This window comes from Cydia pomonella, chromosome 14, assembly GCF_033807575.1.
Source record: "Cydia pomonella isolate Wapato2018A chromosome 14, ilCydPomo1, whole genome shotgun sequence".
NCBI classification, from domain to species: Eukaryota; Metazoa; Arthropoda; class Insecta; order Lepidoptera; family Tortricidae; genus Cydia; species Cydia pomonella.
Genome location: NC_084716.1, coordinates 1,790,107 through 1,811,409, shown reverse-complemented (window position 1 = coordinate 1,811,409; position 21,303 = coordinate 1,790,107). Strand labels below are relative to the sequence as shown.

The following is a 21,303-nucleotide window of genomic DNA, read 5'->3' as shown; positions in this document are numbered from 1 at the left end:
CACTGAGCCGGTGAAGTAAGTATTAATAAGTAGGAAGATTGCTATTGAACTATCCTAATCCAAATAAAAATAATTCGGCTCATCGTTTTTGACGTCCGTTGAAGTGAAGACGTTTGCAGATACCTCTGAGTGCTGTACCTGTGTTTCTAATTGCACAACTTATTTGAGGTTTTAAGGAAACATTAGATTCGTATTATCTTCTTTAAAAAAATGGCTTCCATCAAATGTATGATGATGATCCCAAACTCAAAAGCGTGCTCGTAGACGTAGACCGAAGTATATGCTTCAGTAAAGTGATTGCTGGACTTTACAAATAGCAATAGCAACTATGGACTGCCGTCTTTACAACAATCGATCTAGATTAGTCTTATGTTTGGGAAAACGCGTGTTTTCGAGTTTTCATGCGTTTTCTTTCGACGCAGAATATGGTCGCTAATTTCGTATTACCGGCCACTGTCCGTCTGGTCCAGCGGGTTAAGACGCGGACTGCTAAACGAGTGTTACGGGTTCGAATCTCGCCCGGTGACTAACTTTTGTTTTTTTTTTTTATATGTTTATAATTTTTTAATTTTTATTGTTTTAGACAAGTTTAATTTAGTAAAAAAATGTAGTTAAGATTATCACCTATACATCGCCATATTAGAATAAATAGTTATAACCGAGCAAAGCTCGGTCGCCCAGGTACTTATACCTTTAAACGAGCAATTCTTGTATATATATATATATATATTTCTGTGATCTCGGAAACGGCTCTAACGATTTCGCTGAAATTCGGTATATGGGGGGTTTTGGGGGTATACAATCGATCTAGATTAGTCTTATGTTTGGGAAAACGCGTGTTTTCGAGTGTTCATGCGTTTTCATGACGCAGAATATGGTCGCTAATGTCGTGTTACCGGCCACTGTCCGTCTGGTCCAGCGGGTTAAGACGCGGGCGGCTAGAAACGAGTGTTACGGGTTCGAATCTCGCCCGGTGACTAACTTTTTTTTTATATGTTCAAGTTTATATATAATTTTTTAATTTTTATTGTTTTAGACAAGTTTAATTTAGTAAAAAAATGTAGTTACACAGTAGTATACACCACCATATTACAATAAATAGTTATAACCGAGCAAAGCTCGGTCGCCCAGGTACTGAATGGTTAAACGCGCTTCAAGTCTTCAACACTAATTCATCATTAACTGCACTTACTTCCACGTTAGTTTACTACATAATAAACTATCAATATTCCACTTTAAACAATATTAATGAGCAAAATAAGAATATTTTCGAAACGTCTTCGTCATTTTGAACATATTAAATATGTAGTTTTTTTAAAGGATACGCGATGACATGGTGATGACACTGATGTCAGTTTTTACTTCATTTTGAAATATCATCGGCCAGAATCCGCGTAGTTCCGAAATGATATAGCACAGTTTTAGTTTAAAAATACCATTAATAATAAGTATAGTACGCTTCTGGTATGGTAAACACATCAATGGTACGGTATATCATAAACAAACGGCGGAGATTTAATTAAAGTATCGTTACAAGCAGATGGCGATTAAACAAATTTAATGAAAGTCCATTTCAACACTTCCAATTCCCCACCTGACCTTGTTCCGACACACGACAGAACATCTCACCAAAAGGAAAAGCGCGTGTTAACCTAAATCAGACAAAAATACTGAAAACCAAAACGGTATAAAAGTACTATCAAACCCATTACAATTTCAATCTTGACACGTTGGAATTAAGTATGAAACCGTTTAAAGTTTTGTGGTGGTTATGGTTAATGTTTAAAGTAGAAGTTGACAATGAACCTGGCATGAAGCCAAACTCGGAGCTGTTGTTTCCAACGCTAATTTAAGCGCATTTGCTCAGGGAACAGTACCTATGTATACTTGTTACTAGGGCTAGTTACGAGTTATTGTTATGAGCCAGGGCGGTGAGACGTTAGGCTTTCCGCCATCTCTGATTTCTCACCGCACGGCTAACGCACAAATCGAAGCTATTATACTTATTCCTTTCAATTAAATGTATATTTAAAAGACAAGAATGGCTCATAATGGTTACTAACAATCAGGATTAAAAACTAAGTAAGAAACAGCATCTATAGCAATAACAATCTATGTATTTAAGTATTCATAAATATTTATATATTATATATATCGTTGTCTAAGTGTAAGTACCCTCAACACAAGCCTTATTGAGCTTACTGTGGGACTTAATCAATTTGTGTAATAATGTCCTATAATATTTATTTATTAACAATACGAGGTCATGGCACAGTCAAAATGCCATGTTATACTAGGTGAGTCGTATCGGCCCGCTACAGTAGCCAGGATGCGGATGGAGCTGGCCCGCACTCTGCAGAGCAACGGGGCAATTCTCTTCATTCGTCAACACAGAACTTGTGTACAAAATATAGTTAGATCTTAAAATTCTTCGATGAAAACAAAACATCATAGCAAATTGCATATAGCTAGGTAGAAATACTTGTGTTGACTTCTGTTGCCTTGTTCCACTACTCAAAGGTTGTCTACCATAGTTTAATTTATATGTTAATTTGTAGGTATGTCATGTTTTTATTTGTATTGGTGAGCAATAAAGAATGAATACAAATACAAATCCTCTTTATTGCACAACCTCAGAATAAATGTACATGGAAACACACATAATAATTGAAGATAGAGGTTGACAACAGGCGGCCTTATCGCTACAGAGCGATATCTCCCAGACAACCTTTAGGTAGTGCATGAATGAATTGTCAAGAGGGCGCTGTTATTCTCATGTATAGGATAACAGTTCAGTTTAGTATGAAAAATTTAGTTCCAATGAAATTCCGCAACATGGCGCGTGATCATATATTACTGGTCAGGCTTTACACAGAAAAGGAGATACAGTTAAAAGCTAGGTAACTACAGGCAGAATATTTGTATTGTAGAAATTCAGTTCATTTCAGTTCAAATATACCTACTTTATTAATATAGGCCTAGCAACAAGCACTTTATGAATAGTAAGACAGTATTACATACATATAATTATCTTAAGCTAATATTACATATAATTATGTTACGCTAAGCTTCAAAGATGTGTTAGTTCCTAATCCGCATTGGGTAAAAATATTTAATAAAATTCTCTGGTAAGAAGAATAGGATGAGAGTTGGAAGTGTAATGAGTTCACACTTATACCAGCTTTCCTGAGACCCGTCGCTGTGTGAGCGATCGCGATAGGAACACAGCACCAGCTGTGAACATGAAAACTTTTGTGTTTGTGAAGCACAAAACGAAGACATTTAGACTTGTTATATGTTAGGATGTTGCGCCACTTGCGCCTGACTGGTGGAAAGTCGTGGGAACATTTTTGTACCTGGTGATTTTGGCTTTAAATTGACGTAAAGTGTTTAAGTCACCCTGGTAGAAGTTGAAGGCTGCGGTCTACTGATTTGTATCATTTTCAGTAAACTAAAATATAATATTTCCACTAGCGGTTGCAATAATATTATTTTATACATAGAATCCCAGGTGCCCGACTCAGATTTAAATTAGCTAGGACCCTAAATAACTCAATAATTGAAGACCGACTGATACGTGTTTTATTTATTCTATGTTAGATAAAGTTTTATTAGATATTGTTGCCCGTGACTATATACTGTGAAAGTGAAACTCCCTAGGGCCGGAATGTATCACTTTCAAGCCGCTTCATAGCTAAACAATGATCCACGTTCACAGCATGAGAAATGAAAGATATTTTAAATAACAATTCTGGAAATTTAACTGTAAGCGGTGGGCAACTAAAATATTTATTGTTCGATATTCTGTAAATTCCATTCTAAACGATAAATGTACTACCTTACCGAATTACCTGAAGTCCAAGTATTCAGACTAACGCATAAGTATTTATATTTACTCACGCAAATGGTTGGTTCCTGGAATTTAACCAATAAATTTTACGACTGAGATTTACAGGCATTAAATATTTATAATACTTAGGTACTCACATAAAAAGGTTTGATATCATTTGCTCTTAAATTTGATGGATGGCGATGTCTTTAAATCACGTTTATGTTTAAAATTAATGATAAAATGAGATTTCGTCCTAAATTACATTTAATTTGCCGTCTGCTTAAAATGCACATAATAGATGACTTATTTAAGATACACATATTTACCTTTTGAACTCCAAGAACACCGTAAATCGTCGTAACTAGTCGTGCCCACAGCGCCAAGGATACCTATACGAGTAGGTGTTATGGCGGACGCTGTCAAAGTAACCTTCACACTTTCGAGAGGTTTACATTAGCTCGCTTGCGCCCGGTACCGGTACCTTGGCGTTGGATTGATGTTTATGACATAAAGCGTTCAAAAGGTTAAATTTCTAATGCAGTGTTAATTAGGTTGTCATCAAACAAACACCTTATCAGTGGCGACGGGTCAAGAAAAATAGTGGCTTATTGGGTTTAATGTAGAGCTCAACGGCCTGTAAACTAGGTAAGCTGATGGGAATCGAGTTCCATAGTCTTACTTATGTCAAATAACAATTCTATCTTCAAATATCTAAGGTTAATTGTTTTATTACCAAGCTTACTAAACATAAAATAAATATTGAGCTTACCTTAGTATTGAGAAAATAATCGAACAGCGTTTTATTTAACTAAAGTCTATTATAATTGTAATTATTGATGTTAACAAGGTCATTAAAGTGCATTGGGATAACTACGAACGTGGGGTAATTTTTGAAAATGCTAATATTTACTAAACCAGGATCACTTCATACTTTGGCAACACTTACACCAAAAATTTGTATTATAAAAAAGCATGCCTCGAAAAATCAAGAAAAATGTATGCTCGAACAGATGGCGATGTCGGCGATATACCTTTGGCCTATACTCGAGTATATGGAGACACCGTTTGATATTTAACACATATGGGTCAAATAGCCACATGCCATTCTAAGAGTTTTAGTCCTGTGTCAAAAGATGGCAGTAAATTTAGTTTGACAATACGCCTCTATACTAATACTAAATTATCTTTGCTTACATTAACTGCAGGCGTTGTAGCCGGGGCGTCAGATGGGATCATCCAGCCAAAGAGCTGTTCATAGGTTACAAAATCCTAACACTACCTTCCCTTTACATCCTGGAGGTCGAAAAGCAGGTGAGATATAACTTGGAACAATTCCAGTCCAACGCTGATGAACCCAAGTATCACCTCAGGCGTGGCCAGGAGCTCCGTGCTCCTCGAAGGCGTTTGGCTAAGGCTAAAAATTGCCTCAACTACATCGGCCCAAAAATTTACAACAAAGTGCCCGATGACATAAAGGCTACTAGAAACAATAACTTGTTTGTAACGAAACTAAAATTTTGCTTAGTCTCTGCTGCCTACTATTCGTTGCATGATTTCATAAGTACTCGGACTCGAATACAACTAAAATATGCATGTGATGTGATATACCTATAAACTAAAAATACTATTAATTTTTTTACTAAATTATTGTTTTATTTGTAATATAAATTTTGAATATAAATTATAATTGTAATTAGAACGATGTGACATGTAAAATTATTATTTTATAAATATGTTAATCGAATTGAATTGCATCACTTATAGTCGTTCGATTTGAAGCTGGCCCGAAGCGGCTAATCTTTTGTCTATTGTTAACTAAATCCTCGCGTGCCACTGCCTGCAAAAAGGGTCGTATACCTGAGCGCGGGCTAGTCCAACGCTCAAAAAACCAGTGTAGGTGTACTCTTCGATAACGCGCCTTTGTTACGCATATCAAGGACACATTTTAGACTGGTTCGGTAGCGTTCGACTCGCCGGCACTCAGTAACCGTATAGGGACCACACAAGAAATCCATTTGTTCATTTTGAATCTTATTTTAATTATCATAGGAGTTGTAATTAAATAACCGGTTAAAGTGACCGGGGCATTTTTTTGCAGGTAGTGGCACGCGCCATTTTAGTTAACAAAAGACAAAGGATAAGCCGTTGGGGGCCAGCTACAAATCTAACGACTATACCAAGGGATTGTGCTTAATGTTGCTACATTAGATAGTCCCTCTAGTTTACTTATTAGATATTCGCAACTATCAAAATTATCCCACTTTCGAAGTTACCCCAATGCACTTGAGATTATTTTTATATTTCAATCCAATTAAATTAATTTAATTTAGTTAATTTTAATAGTACATTACGATACAAGTGCGAAAAATCTCGAGTCGATTTAAAACACCCCCTTCGGTCGTGTTTTGATTTATCGCCACTCGTTTCGAATTTCCTATTCGCACATGTATCGTACAACGTTTTACAGTACATATGGCCCTTTAAATGTTTTACACAGTAACGTAATATACAAATTTTCGCACTAGTGCGGTAAAGTTGCACCATATGTACTGTAAATTAATTTAATTAGATTGAACCGTAAAGAAAATCTTATCTTATATAAATTAAAAGCAAGATTTTATCAAGCACTCATTCAATCTCAGTAACATCATGGGGTGTTCTATAAAAAGCCGTAACGTTCAGTTAAGTCTGTCATCAGCGCCTGGCTTGTGCGAATTGCCCACTCCTCAACGTTTCTGCTCTCCTAGTACATTTCGGGGATCGCATCCATTTTTGTTTGTTTATTTTATTGAAATGTTTGAGATTTGTGTGTATGAAACAGCATCCGGTCCTAAAATGTCAGGTTTTTTTTAATAAATAAGTGTAGCACGTAACAATTAGTTCTCAAATTATGATTATTATTGCTAGTTAGCGGTGAGGCGGATGAGGGGGAGCGCAAACAGCATCCTGAGAATGATAGCAAAGAGGTGGGATTCGGATATTCTCCGCCGTTATACCGAACTCCATATCATACGACCTAAGAAATAGATATTTGTATGAAACCTGTAATATAAGATAGTTTTACTAATGTAGTTTTATAAGTGTCTTGTAACTAACAATCTATGGATCGGAGGAATCTGAAAATAAATATTTTTATTATTTAGCATTAATTAGCAACGCCGAGGTTGCACTATCACTATCAATGATATCATAGTCTTGTGTTTCGTCGACAAAGCTAAGCGCAATAGACCTCGTGGTGTATAAACATTAAGTAATTTCATTTTATTATCATAATCAACAAAAAAATATTCCCTGAAGGATTGCCAATTCAATCATTCGATTGTTTCTATGAAATCAATTGAAACAAACATAAATAAACGGATTGTTTTCTAAAGAAAACAAAAGATTAAATAAAAAAAATATTGGCAGATACTCGGTCTTCATCATTTGTCAATAAAGATGACCACTTTTGGTATTCGTTTATGTTTCTAATGAATATTATTACGAAATAAGCCCCGCTTGCCTGGAGCATGAAGAATATTTTTTTTATTAGGGAAGGTTCTCAAATATAGTAAAAAAAAATCATCACACAAGCTGGTAAAAACTCTTTTGATTATTAAGAAACTGATGAGAACGTTGCATTTTATCGACACGTGGGGCAAAGTAATCTGATGCAAATTTTGAGTTGTTTCCATAAGTTTGGCTGGTGGAATTGATTTTTAAATCATGATTTTGAATGGACAATATTTAATAACGTTCATTTGGATTTGGTTTTGTTTGATATTTTACAGTTAGAATTATCCTCGCGTTGGTATTGATAAAATGTTTGTTTCACTCGGTGGGAAAATTTGTTTATCCCTCGCCTTGCAACCCTCGTGGCTCAATATTGGAATCTCGCTTGTTTGGGTATCAAATTCAATATTAGCACGATCGATTAACCCCCATTTAAATCAAATAACTATTTTGCCCCGCTTGCGCAGGGCGTCAAAAATTGAGTTCAGACTCATTTGAGTGTTCCCCTCCACGGAAATCTTTAGTAAAAGGCGAAAGATTTATACGTTTTGAAGGGAAACCAGAGTAACGATTCAATGCATGGTCGCGCGACCCCATGTTTCTGAGAAAAATCTTAACAACGCGATGTACAAATATCAACGGACGTTACAGCGACATCTAGCGGGGATTTGAAGAACTAAACTTGGTATTCCATTGTATGTTGTATTATACCAAAGATAATTAAGTAGATATAAAGTAATAAGTAATATTTTAAGATTTAAATTTACCTACCTAATCTACATAACAGATCTAAATATTCTCGGTTTTAACAATATGTATAAATGATTATAGAAAGTATAGAAACCACAAATAAATTCCTTTACTTCATCACTTCGCATATGCACCTCGCCTTTATGCAAATAGTTTACGTTTACAAGTCTAGCCTAGACCTAGACGGGACTAAAATAGATACCCGTTTTCAGTTCATTCTGTTTGTTAGTAAAAACGGAACACGTTAAATATGTATAATAAAAATCACAAGTAAAATAAACGTTATTTATTAGTTTTATTACATCATACACATTTGAACGTATGCACAACATAAATTACACCATGTAGGTCAAACTCGGATAAACAAAACATTTTATTTACCATTTTTATATGCATGTCTTTTTCACGCTGATGCTCCAATGTGCTTACTATAGAGGGAAGTATCAGATTTGAATGAATCACGGTTAGTTTCACTTCACTGGACTGATATTGACCGGTGCCCGTGAACAAGATGCATGTATAACTGCGTCGAAATATCTGAAGCTATAAAACAATACAAAAGATAATCACGGTTCCCCGTTCGATATAAATCTAGAGGGAAGTATTTTAATAATTCGTAACCTAGGTACTCATTACTTAGCTTAAATGGTGTTTGGTTAGATATGCTACTGTGGATAGATCAGGCAACCAACCCAAATTGTAACGAATTGGTTGCAGGTAAAAGAAGCCAAGTACAAGGAGTTTGTAACATTCAAAGACACTTCTGGGTAAGATTAAATCAGAATTAGGCGAATTATGCTCAGCAGCACATGATGAAGCCGACAGCATAAAATTCTAGAAGATAAAATACCGTACGCCGAGTCATAAATATGATTTTTTTTTTCACCTTATTGCTAATTTATTTGTATGTTATTCTTGAGGTATAATGCATTCTACCTCAAATAAACCACACCCTCCGCTTTCGCCCCCACCGCGGCCGGCAACCATTGTGTGCGTGGTGAGAATGGCGAGGCAGGCGGTTTCGTACGCTAGTCACGCTACGCCGCCTTGCCACCGTATATTTTATTTCCAAGGTATTAAAATCATAGTTCGTTTGCCAAAATTTTCCAACTGATCTGATTTTATATCCCCTCAGCTATTGTCGTTTCAAAACTGCTCGGGCCCGAGGGGCCTTTCATTAAGTAAATTTGTACAAAAACTGGATGACTGGATAGTAAATCTGAAAAACAACTGTAATTTTAGAATCTGGCCTATATAGACATACTCGTATAGTTTCTATTTTCCTCCGTGAGCTTCTACGGATTATCGTCTTATCTATTGTTTAAAAACCGCAAAGGCGCGTGCCACTATGAAAAAATGGTCAAGCCACATAGGTAGCGTTTATTGAATTACTACTCTATTGAGCACGGAATAAGATTCATTATGAACTAATACAGAATTCTAACAGAATAGCTGTCTGATCTCTATTGGTGCGTCTAAGGTAGGCGACTAAACGCTCTCAAACCAGCTTAACTTGTGACACTGCGATCCGAAACAAAGATACGTATTCGAAGACCTCGCTTGCACTGGTAATGCGAGCGCACGGCTAGCTAGCGCCAAGGAAGCAATGTTATGTTTCTCGAGGAGCAGGTAAAAAACAGGGCCGGATTTTCACACAAATATATTTGGGTGGTTTTACGTTGTTTAATTTAAAGAGATAAAACATAACACTATTTAAATAGTAGGTACACATCTAACAGAATGGGTTTGTGTAATTACAATAATAACGAGATATACTCATTTTTATAATCAAGTGTTTAAACAGTTGTTTGCTAATTTTAAACTTTAAACAGGCTTATTTTAAATAAACAATAAAACAATGGTAAAATAGTAATAAATATGTAATCCATTTAACAATCCCGTACTACTAATGTTAAAATAGACCTATATGTTATAATTATGTACACTAAAATAAAGATATTATTTACAATAGAGTACACATTTAGTAAAACATTTATAAAAATTTATATTATGAGTCAACAAAAAAATAAGTAACATATACATAATAGTGTATGCATAAAATAAATAAATATAAAACAAAATATGCATATCGTTTAGAGTCAAATCACGCTAACTCTTTCAAGCAAACCATACAAACAGTGTCAGTTTGTTAGAAGTCTGAAGAGTTAGCGTTATTTCGTAAAACCACCCAAATATATTTGTGTGAAAATCCGGCCCTGTTTTTTACCTGCTCCTCGAGAAACATAACATTGCTTCCTTGGCGCTAGCTAGCCGTGCGCTCGCATTACCAGTGCAAGCGAGGTCTTCGAATACGTATCTTTGTTTCGGATCGCAGTGTCACAAGTTAAGCTGGTTTGAGAGCGTTTAGTCGCCTACCTTAGACGCACCAATAGAGATCAGACAGCTATTCTGTTAGAATTCTGTATTAGTTCATAATGAATCTTATTCCGTGCTCAATAGAGTAGTAATTCAATAAACGCTACCTATGCAGCTTGACCATTTTTTCATAGTGGCACGCGCCTTTGCGGTTTTTAAACAATAGATAAGACGATAATCCGTAGAAGCTCACTGAGGAAAATAGAAACTATAGCTTAGTTGCTGATGCCTATTTTCCAGATTCATGGGTGATGTTTTGTTTTTTTTTACTGACTACCAAAAAGGATAAAGTTTTATAAGGCAGGTTATAGTTTTTCAAACGTTTTATTCTTAGTTGCGTTCTTAATACAATCGTTCCCCATCAAAAGGCGCTCCATCAAGCTCCGGTTGCCGCACACCCTCCGGCGGTAGCCCCCACCGCGGCCGGCAACCGTTGTGCGCGTGGTAGCGAGGCAGGCGGCTGTCGCGGACCATCTCATACGCTAGTCGGGCAACACCATTCTGGTAGTCGCTGATGCCAGTCTTCCAGAGGCAGGGGCGGACGTAACCGTATACTGGAAGTTGAAAAGGAATGTTAGTGTAATGCCTGAGTGGACGCTCGCTCGGCGGGGCGTGGAGCATGGCGTCGGGCTCACAAGTGATGTGAGCAGTGTGCACTAAGGCCACTCCAATACGTTTGCATTTGTTTAACATGCATGCATTAAAATTGCTAAATAAGAATTGAATTCTACGAACGTCCTGATTTAAAGTACAAAACTTCGTGCAAAACTCTTGGAAGTTTTTGTCAGCTGTTACTTCGTGTTTGTTTTGAATAATTACCTACTTTTGATACCGTGACGTGAGAAATAGACTAGATAAGTGTTTCTTTTTTTTGCCATTTTTTTATGTGACCTTTTATGATATTTCTAGTTAGAATCGCTAGCCCTTATCATTCTTTTTTTTTTTAATTTCCATACGTTTTTTAAAATATAATTTATGTTACCGCCGTACTAAACATATGGAAATGGTAATACAATAGGAAAAAACATTAGGATCGTAGGAACTCGTGATTATGAGTAGAAAAAACGCGAAACTTATGAAAAAATACAAAATTTATGAAAATTGCATTTTTTTTAAATGCTTAGATATCCATGAGGTATTTACGTGAAGTTAATTATAATGCAATTGTGTGAATCAACTATTATTTATTGGTATTCTGTCCTGTTAGCAAGGAGACGAGAGTAGCAGAGTTAGTTTCTCCGCTAACTCGCTCAGTAGCTAGAGGACCCATTATTTAAAGCTATTATAACTACTAAAATGCAGTTTTGTTTAATTCGAAATGCTATAGGTAAGGTTAGAGTGACACACAAGAACGTAACCATGGCAATGAAGTACATAAACAAGATGATTTGATTCACTCAATTACAACCATAATCCACTTTTCATTTTGTTTTGCATATCCAACGTTACATACTCGTACAGTAAAACGAAGCGATAAAAGAGTAATAATACGAATGTTTACACGCCTTTGTTTTCTTTATCGATATAATCGCGTCAATATCGCGGATAATTTACATTACGCTCATAAAATTGAGATCACACGTTGATTTACGTTAAGGAAACGGCCGCTTGTTTATTTTCATTTGATTTTACAATCAAATGAAAATGATGATTGTTCATCACTCACCTCATCCCATCGGGCAGCATAACAAATTTAATACATCATTTAAATCGTTGACACCATTTCAAATAAACTTATCTTAATAACGAATGCGTTGAGCTTTTCATGACAATTTCCAAGGAATCAATTAATTTGGATAACACTAAATAAGGTTTTCAAAGCTTATCATTATTTATGGGAAAATGTATTTACATAAGTTAGTGTGGTGCAAAGAAAGTTTCAAATATAACCCAAGACTCATTTGAATTTGCAGTTCTATTCTAATTCCAAACCGTACCTAGTTAAATTCTACTCCTATCTATGCATCGTTGTAAACTTTACTTGCTTAGAAATGTTAACTAACTTAGAATACTACAATCCATAACGTAATAAATGCGACCTGCCGAGGTTTTGCCGAGGGTCTACAGTATGAGGTTCTTCAAAAAAGGAGTGTACATGTTTTTAAAGGGTCGGCAACGCGCATGCATTTTTGTTACATTCAATAAATCAATTTGAAGAAAACTTAGCCCTGGGGTTGGGCAAAGCTAAAGGTATCTACTTTATTTTTGGAATCTACTCTCTAGGGGGGGGAAAGGAGATTGATAATAACACCGAATCTCACGCGAGTGGAGCCGCGGACACATAGCTTTCGCCGGAAAATTTAGTGAAGTAGAAGCTTAAAGTAAGTCTTAGCTTTGAAAAAAGTGGATGGCAGTTTTAGACTCCGCAAAAACGTCGAGATTGAAGATTTTGTGGGTAGCAATATTTTCGGCGAAACAAAAGCTTACCGTCTCCGCTGGCTTGACCACGTTTTGAGAATGGAGGAGGATCGCGGCGCTAAAAGGGCATACCTGGGACGCCCGGTAGGGCGGAGGCCTATCGGACTTCCCAAATATCGCTGGGGCGATGCTGTTGAAGCGGACTTGCACGATCTCCAAGCCGATAACTGATGGGAGATTGCACAAGATCGAGACAACTGGCGTGTACTCGTGTCGGAGGCCCAGACTCATTTTGGGTTGCTGCTAAGTAGTAGTAGTAGTAGAAGCTTAACCCTTTGAACGCCACTCCTATATCGTGTGCGGTGCGTCACCGTGAACCTTGACATATGAACGAAGGTTGATATTGCGCTGTAGCTGCGCGTGTTTTGGCGGTTAACATGTTAAGTAAAGTGGAAGTTTAAAGAGCAAGATCCACAGTACTTCTCAAATGCGTCTGAAGCGGCTCCAGCGTGGGTTTGTCCATATCCTGTTCATACAACTCCTTGGCCATTTTCATGACCTCCGTGTCTTTGAGGGCGAGCTTGGCGGCCGGCGGCGGGGGTGCTGCTTCCTCCACTTTCCCCTTTTCTAGCTCGCTGCAGAGGGGAAGTTTCTTTACGCGCGGGATGAAAGGACGCGTGGCGATATCTGGAAGGATTTAATGACCTGTATTATATTCAATTCAAATGGGGTACCGCCCACAAATTAAAACCATTTCTGACAAAAATGTTCAAAATATTATGGAATGACAAGAACCAATCATGGCCGATACAACGTGCCTGCATTTAATTTTATTTTAAAGTTAAAATTTCAATCCCTTCCGACTTCCGGCCTCACGCATTTTATTTTGTTGTGAATGGAAACTGACTGACATTGATTAGTGAGATAAAAGATATAGCGAGCCCGCTCAACAAGGAAAACTCTAAGTAATTTTATATCAATGACATCAGGTATTGTTAAAACCCTTTTTATTTCCGGCCACCAATCAAAACCATTTCTGACAAAAATGTTCAAAATATTATGGAACGTCTGTGCGCGGACAAAAGAACACAAAAAGAACTTTCAGAGCATATGGCAGCTGCGCCGGCAGCGGAGGGCCGTCGACAATAAGCTAGCGAATGGCAACGATGAGCCAATGTTCTCTTGATGAGCTAAACTTTTAGAAAGACTGCCGTAAAGAAAAAATAAATAAATAAAAGAATTTGTTGTTTGTTGTTGTTGTTGTAAAGATAGTGTACACTGTACACGGCTATTACTTCTTATATGAATTACTTTTAATCACACGAAGTCTACATATGTACATCTTTTATCTACACGTAGGATTCTTAGTGCGGAAAACTAATCGAGCTATCGTCGTCTTGACGCCTATGATAGGAGAGATGTCTAAAATATTATATTAAATATTATAGGACATTATTACACAAATTGACTAAGCCCCACAGTAAGCTCAATAAGGCTTGTGTTGTAGGTACCTAGACAACGATATATATAATATATTATAAATACTTAAATACATATAAACACCCATGACTCAGAAACAAATATCCGTGTTTAGCTTTAATGTGACAACACTAAAAACATCTGTCTTTTCCATAACAATGATGAAAATGATCATGTAATATTTTAACTGAAACGAAATCTAAGTTTTTTATTTCTAAAAAGCTGTGTTTTACTATACAGCAACTTTTTTTTTTCAACGTTTGGTTTTCTGCCTTACCCTGATCGAGATGCCCGCAGTAGTCGTTGAAGTAGGTAGAACGTCCTCGAAGACTCTTCATTGTCTTCTTAATGAAAGCCTCGATTTCTTCATCGCTCCATACTCTCTGGAATCATAAGATACAAATTAACACTTAACTTAATTCTAACCCCTATAATAATAGAAGACCCACCCAACTAACATGACAGCGTCAAAATAGCCTACATATCACTGTTATAATGCTCTCATTTGAGAATTAAGAGTGTTAAGAATACCTGTAGTAGGTTGGTAGAGGACTCTATACCACCCTTATAACCACGAATCAGGCCCCACTTTTTACAGGTAAAGGTGTCAGGAAGCCTATACAACAGTGTTACTTAAGGGTTAGAAGTACTTAGAAGGGAGTTAATTCACCCTCAGCTATTACTTTAGCCGGTTCTACGTTCTCATAGAATCATTAGCTAACACAATAGGTGTGAGACAACCCTCAGTTAAGAATTTTAAACTTGTTAAACCTATAAGAGAGAGTGGGTTAACGATTTAACGCGTACTAGATATCTAAAACATTCTCAATTAAATATGTGACCGCTTTTTGAGAACTCTTTTTGTACTGTTTTTATGTATTAGCTTCAAAGAAATCCAAAACGATCAAACTTATAAAATAAATGACACAAAGAAAATAAAACTTATCACAGCAACATTTAATGGCGATCTGCTCGCAAGTTTTTATTAGGAAGAAGAAGTTTTATCGTGTGAAAAGTGAAAAAGTGCTGCGCCTGCGATTTTACGGTAAGTGTATACCATGTTTTCCATCTTAATTTTAACGCGCTCCGGATTAATTAAAGATTTAAACTAAAACTTATGCTTAATAAAATAGACGCCTTAAAGTTTTATCAGCAACTTGTTCTTTTTGTCGGCCATTGGCAAGTAAAGTTACGTGGCTTCGATAGAATGATAAAATAAAAATTATTAATGGAGTATTTTGTACATAAATATTGAACAAACAAGTACATTTTTAGGTTACTTTACTAAAACAATGGCGAACTTGCTATTACAGCTTTAGCTCTCCCTTAACGCATCATTTACACTTTTTGAGATACAGCATCTTTAGTCGAGAGTATTGTGCAGTCTTTAGTATACATAAGAGCTACGTTAAAGCTTGAAACTTCATAAGAGAGTTATGCAACGCTTTTAGTATCTGGTGTTACGACACACTTGACTAACTCTTTTATGCAACCCATGCCTGCAGCTTAAAGTTATCACAACACCTATAGATATATAAGATACTTCACAGTAACCATTAAGTAACAATAAACATCAGTAAGTGTCAGCGGGCGCTGTTGTAAAGATTTAAGTGTTACAAACAGGTTAAAGCTATAAAGCTTGACTCCAGTAGCTGTAATTAACACTATTATTACTCTCAATTCTGCATAACATCATCCATTGTAGCTCTAGAACCACTGTTGGAGTGGAATTTATTTCTTAACTCCTCTATAACGTTCCAAGCTATAACTGAGATTATTATAACGCCGTTCAAAAGATTAAAGTTTTAAAGAAGCCTGTAACTGACGGTATAATGTTTGTTGGGCACCCTTATTCTTCTTTATAATAGAGGCCACAAGCGTGTCTCCAATTCTCAGTATTCTAGGGACACATTTTACGAGAACGACTTCTGTTGTTACTTCTAGAATTTTTACTTTTTAGAAGTAAGCCTTATCATCTAACTTCAATGATTCACTAAATCTTCGGCAAATAACCAGGCTCAGTGCCTACGCCTAACTACTACATTTAGCACGCCTTGCAACTTGCAACTCTCTTAGGTTATTTCCATATGACTTAAGTTTTTAAGTAATTTTGTCCCGTGCTCACCTCCTCAGCTCCGCCTTTTTTGGGATCCAACCATTTTCCTTCGAGCTTCGCCCATCGCAGTTCTGGACGACACCTGTAAACAGTTTGAATAAATAAGGATGTAGGTATGAAGTTCTTCAAAAAAGGAGTATACAGGTTTATAAGACGCAAGTGAAGAACTCGCGCGAAATGGCCTTTTCATACAAACGTAGTCCTCATTTTCCTCTGTGGATATTAAAATTATTGAAAATATTTTGACACAATTTGTAGTAGGGTCAGCATCAATAGCAGCGTATGACACAACGCGCCAAAAGTATCTGACATCCCAGATAACTTGTCCAAATGTAGATAAATCTCTAAAATTCACTTTCAAAAGAATATCTTTTATAGTCCCAGTTGTTCTATATTAAATACATCAATTTTTGTTAAGCTGTTACAGAATGGTAGATACTTATGAAGCGTTATTTGATCCGCTACTTTTGATGCTGACTGTACATCAACCACAGCTATGCCCCTGAGTTTGCTTTTTTTTCGAATTTATAATTATTATGAGTTAAGAGAATTCCAAAATTGAATGAAATCTGTTTTATCGCATTTAATTTAATCAAAAAATCGAAAAAAAGTCAAACGTAGGGCCTAGCAATGGTTAATATGCATCAAATTATTCCACAATGTCAATATCCAGAGAGGAAAATGGGGACTACGTTTGTATGGAGAAGCGGCCGACCCCTTTCCTCTTAAAGGGTCGGCAACGGGCATGTAACAGCCCTGTAGTTGCAGGCGTCCAGAGGCTACGGTGACTGCTTACCATCAGGCGGGCCGTATGCTAGTTTGCCACCGACGTGATATTTAAAAAAAAAAGGTAAGTTTATGGGCTATTTTTTTTAGTGCTTTAGGTTGAGAATATATGGTGTACTTACATTTTAGTCTTTCTGATAGGTTTTGCGCGGTACTCGTCGAAATATTCCGTTAGGAATGACATTTTCACTCACAATTTGACTTATAAATAAAATACACTAGTTAAATTATTGCCTAATTAACCGTAAACCTATTGACGTTCGAAGTCATAATTATGTCATTCGAATTGCAAAAGAGGCCGAGTATCATATAGGCCTGTTTTTACATTAATTAATGTTAAGCTTGGAGGATTTAACAACTGGAGACGCCTTGTCTGTATTTTTTTCAAATGTATGGCTTACTACTATAATATTTATGTACTATTTATACTATTTATGTACTTATGTGTGTCTTATGTACTTATGTACTTAACGTAAATAGCCATGTCAGATTATCGTCAGTCCATACAAAGTCCATACAAAACATATGACTATGGAAGGTAGACAAAACATATGACTATGAAAGGTAGAGGTAAGGAATACAATCTCCATATACCAAAAACTGCCTGTCAAAAAACCTTAAATAGGTGGCGCTACAATACCTAGAATATTTGGAAAAAAACTAATCATAGACAGCGCACTTGACTACAACAATAACGCTTAGGTTTTTAACGACTCTAGCGCTACTCTGGAGAGATTTAGAGCTAAGAACCTAGGCGTTATTGACGGGGTGAAGTGCGCTGTCTATGATTAGATTTTTTTGTTCAAGTACTCTAGGTATTGTAGCGTCACCTATTTAAGGTTTTTTGATGACACTTTTTGGTATATGGAGATTTCATTCCTTACCTTCCATAGTTCTGCCTACGGTGATTGTATTCCTTATCTACATCTTCCATACATATGACCATTGGCCGAGGTTTTCGACAGATGTAAACTCTTAAAGGCAACTCCAGTTGTTAAATCCTCCAAAGTGTTAAATGCTACTAAACAACTCGCACTTAACACTAAACAATGTGTAAAAATGACCTAACGCACACGTTTTCAGTAGGTAAGGTAGCTGTTACAAGTTAAGTGAAGTTATTCCTTTTTTTTTGACGACCGGTTTGGCCTAGTGGGTAGTGACACTGCCTACGAAGCTGATGGTCCCGGGTTCAAATCCTGGTAAGGGCATGTATTTGTGTGATGAGCATGGATATTTGTTCCTGAGTCAGGGGTGTTTTCTATGTATTTAAGTATTTATAAATATTTATATATTATATATAACGTTGTCTAAGTACCCTCAACACAGCCTTATTGAGCTTACTGTGGGACTTATACCCTGTATCTTTAAGTATTTAAATAAAAGTAAACAAAATCAACCCTCAAATTGCTCATTAAGCCAGTTGAGGGTAGATGAAAATATTACATGATCAAATAATGTAGGTTAATGTAAGGTGACAGATCCAGGCGGTTTTTTTATTTGGTTGGTTAACTAATAAATGTTATAACTACCCGAAAATGCACAGAATGTTTGTTTACTTTTATTTAAATACCTAAAGATACAGAGTATAGTCAATTTGTGTAATAATGTCCTATAATATTTATTTATTTATTTATTACAGTTACAAGCATGGGCGTAGGCAGGTACAGGCAGGAGGCCAGGCAGCTACTTCACTGGTTGGCTACACCCTTGATTACAAAAACTGCAAGAACCTATAGGTACCTATATAAGAAACTTTCTTATACTCTCTCATTAAGAAAAATGTGAGACGCAAATACACATTGGACCAAGAAATTGGACAGATCGGATACCCTTAAGGAGAACTTATGTGAAATTGACCCACAAAAGGGCAAAATTCCTTACAATCAGGCCCGCGAAAAGAAAGCAAAGGATTGGCTGCGAGGCTGCGAGGCTGCGACCCTCGAGGCAAAAAGTTTGGAGACCCCCTTCTACTGCCTTCTACAGATATATTGTTGGCTTTCCAGTTCCCAATTCTCGCTGCGCTGTAGATTCCATATGGCGTCTACCGGAAACCTAGGTCTAAACACTAAACCTGCATATTTATTTATTTTCATTTCTCATTATCTGAAAGCGGGTCATTGTTGCAGGTGTGCAGAAAGTGATACGTTTCTGCACTAGAGGATTTCACATTACAAATACTTTTAGGGTTCCGTTCCTAAAGGGTAAAACAGGACCCTATTGCTAAGACTCCGCTGTCCGTCCGTCTGTCCGTCTATCACCAGGCTATCTCATGAACCGTAATTGCAGAAATTTTCACAGATGATGTATTTCTGTTGCCGCTATAACAACAAATACTAAAAAGTACTGAACCCTCGGTGGACGAATCCGAATTGCACTTGTCCGGTGTTTTCTTCGACAAGCAATAAAAATTTGCTTTCAAATGGATTTTTGGACAGTTTCCGTTCTGACATTAAACTCACTATTCCATAAATAACGATACTTTAACCTAAATTGTTAATTGAATGTACCCCTTAAGAAGTAGTAATTACCTTAAAGCATTCTCTACCGGCAAAACAGAAATACATATTCTTTAGCATATTCTTACGATTTACGATGCAATTCAACTGATAGCAATTTCGCAATTCGGATGCGGTTAGTCGCGCGGCGGCCTACGACAGTAATGGCACGACTTTTTCTTGAACTTTACCTTCGTAATAAGCGGCGTTATCGTGGTTTTGCATGTTGCACGATTATATCACAGGCGTGCTCAACATTTTATTTTTTTAATAATCTGTCATCAAATTTATATTATTAGTATAAGTATACAGGGTGGCACTTAACTATGGTATTTGCTGAAAGTATAGTGTTATCTAATTAATTTTGAATCAAATTATTATCATTTTAAAGCTAGGTTAAGTAAAACAAAAAGACATTAACAATTAAACGTTTTATTATAGGTGACAACCCTGCCGCTATAAAGTTACTATTTATATTTGCACACGACACATGTCAATCACTTCACATACCTAAAACAATTTTACACAATTTACATGCGATGTTCAAAAGTACCGCCATGTCTTAAAGTTTTGTGCTACTTGGGAGGTGGCCAACGGCGTGGACCAATCCACTGACGCCCGAAAAGTTCAGTTAGTTTACGTCGCACTCCATCGTGGAATGAGCTGGTGCTCCATCTTGTTGGTACTAGATAAGTTGTCTTTCGGCCAATGGCAAATCTTCGAGATAATCATAGAGCTCCGTATCTAAGAGGTTCATGTATCCCACTCTATTGAGAGTTGGTGGTAAAAACACAGGCCCTATAATGGTGTTTCCGTGAATTGCCGCCCAAACGTTCACTGACCAACGATATTGGTGTCCTGTATGACGATATTCGAACAGGTTTTCTTCAGCATAGACATGCTCGTTACGCCGATTCCACATTCCGTTTCGTGTGAACAAACTTTCGTCGGTCCAAATTACGCGTTTGAGAAACTCTCCATCGTCCGCCAACCTTTCCAAAAGCCACCGACAATATGCTTCCCGGACAGGACAGTCTCTAGGAAGCAAAGCCTGAACCTTTGGAATTTTGTACGGGTGACGGCCGGCACGTTTTAATATTCGTAGTATTTTTGTATCATTCGTTTCAAAATGTCGGCCCACCTGTATCGAGCTTGCTCTTGGATTTTGATCGAAGTACCCTCTCTTCAAATCGCACAGCATGCTGCACAACGCGTCCACCGCGTTGGTCGTCCTGCCCTGTTCGTGGTACGATGTTCCTATTGTTGGTAACACGATCAATAGTACGCAAAATTGTCATATGCCCCGTTGGATGGGGTGGTGGGTACCTGTTTCGGTACTGGCGTAAGGCTTCGGCGGCATTGTAATTGCACTCCGCGTACAAAAAAAAGCAAGTTTAAATAACCTCTAGCATTCAATTGAGGCATTTTGAGATAATTTTAATACCATATCAGATATTTTGCCAATGACAACGTCAACTGTATTCAATCAATCGTCAAGCAAAAAACTGGCCAGTATTATTAAGTCTTAAAAAGGTTCGTCGCTACATGATAGCTTTGTTACTCTTTTAAATATTCTTGACGAAGATATTTTACAATTTAAACATTAGATTAACTTGTCA

The 21,303-nt window shown here is 36.8% G+C and overlaps 1 protein-coding gene and 1 non-coding gene across 4 annotated transcripts; both read right to left on the bottom strand.

Moving 5' to 3' along the window:
- Positions 1–7,775: 7,775 nt before the first annotated feature.
- Positions 7,776–7,892, bottom strand: LOC133525366 (U5 spliceosomal RNA). The gene has a single exon (XR_009800567.1). It is a non-coding gene; the product is annotated as a U5 spliceosomal RNA (small nuclear RNA).
- A 2,863-nt stretch (positions 7,893–10,755) lies between these two features.
- LOC133524701 (uncharacterized) lies at positions 10,756–19,964 on the bottom strand. Of its 3 annotated transcripts, none has more exons than XM_061860830.1 (6): positions 19,774–19,964; positions 17,312–17,390; positions 16,413–16,485; positions 14,565–14,670; positions 13,289–13,495; positions 10,756–11,004 (listed from the first exon to the last, which is right to left on the bottom strand). In XM_061860830.1, the coding sequence occupies exons 2-6, from the start codon at positions 17,371–17,373 to the stop codon at positions 10,793–10,795; spliced, it is 660 nt and encodes a 219-aa protein (XP_061716814.1). In that variant the 5' UTR covers positions 17,374–17,390; positions 19,774–19,964; the 3' UTR covers positions 10,756–10,792. The 3 variants fall into 3 exon arrangements, with proteins under 3 accessions (XP_061716814.1, XP_061716813.1, XP_061716812.1); XM_061860829.1 differs by having other exon boundaries at positions 17,312–17,439; positions 19,774–19,826; XM_061860828.1 differs by lacking the exon at positions 19,774–19,964 and having other exon boundaries at positions 17,312–17,473.
- Positions 19,965–21,303: the final 1,339 nt, after the last annotated feature.

Excerpts from the sequence above, each read along its gene's own strand:
- LOC133524701 (XM_061860830.1), bottom strand. The coding sequence starts at position 17,373 with ATGTCATTCCTAACGGAATATTTCGACGAGTACCGCGCAAAACCTATC. Across the intron at positions 16,486-17,311 it reads CCTATCAGAAAGACTAAAAT|GTGTCGTCCAGAACTGCGAT; the intron begins GTAAGTACACCA and ends AACTGTTTACAG. Across the intron at positions 14,671-16,412 it reads AAAAAGGCGGAGCTGAGGAG|AGAGTATGGAGCGATGAAGA; the intron begins GTGAGCACGGGA and ends TTATGATTCCAG.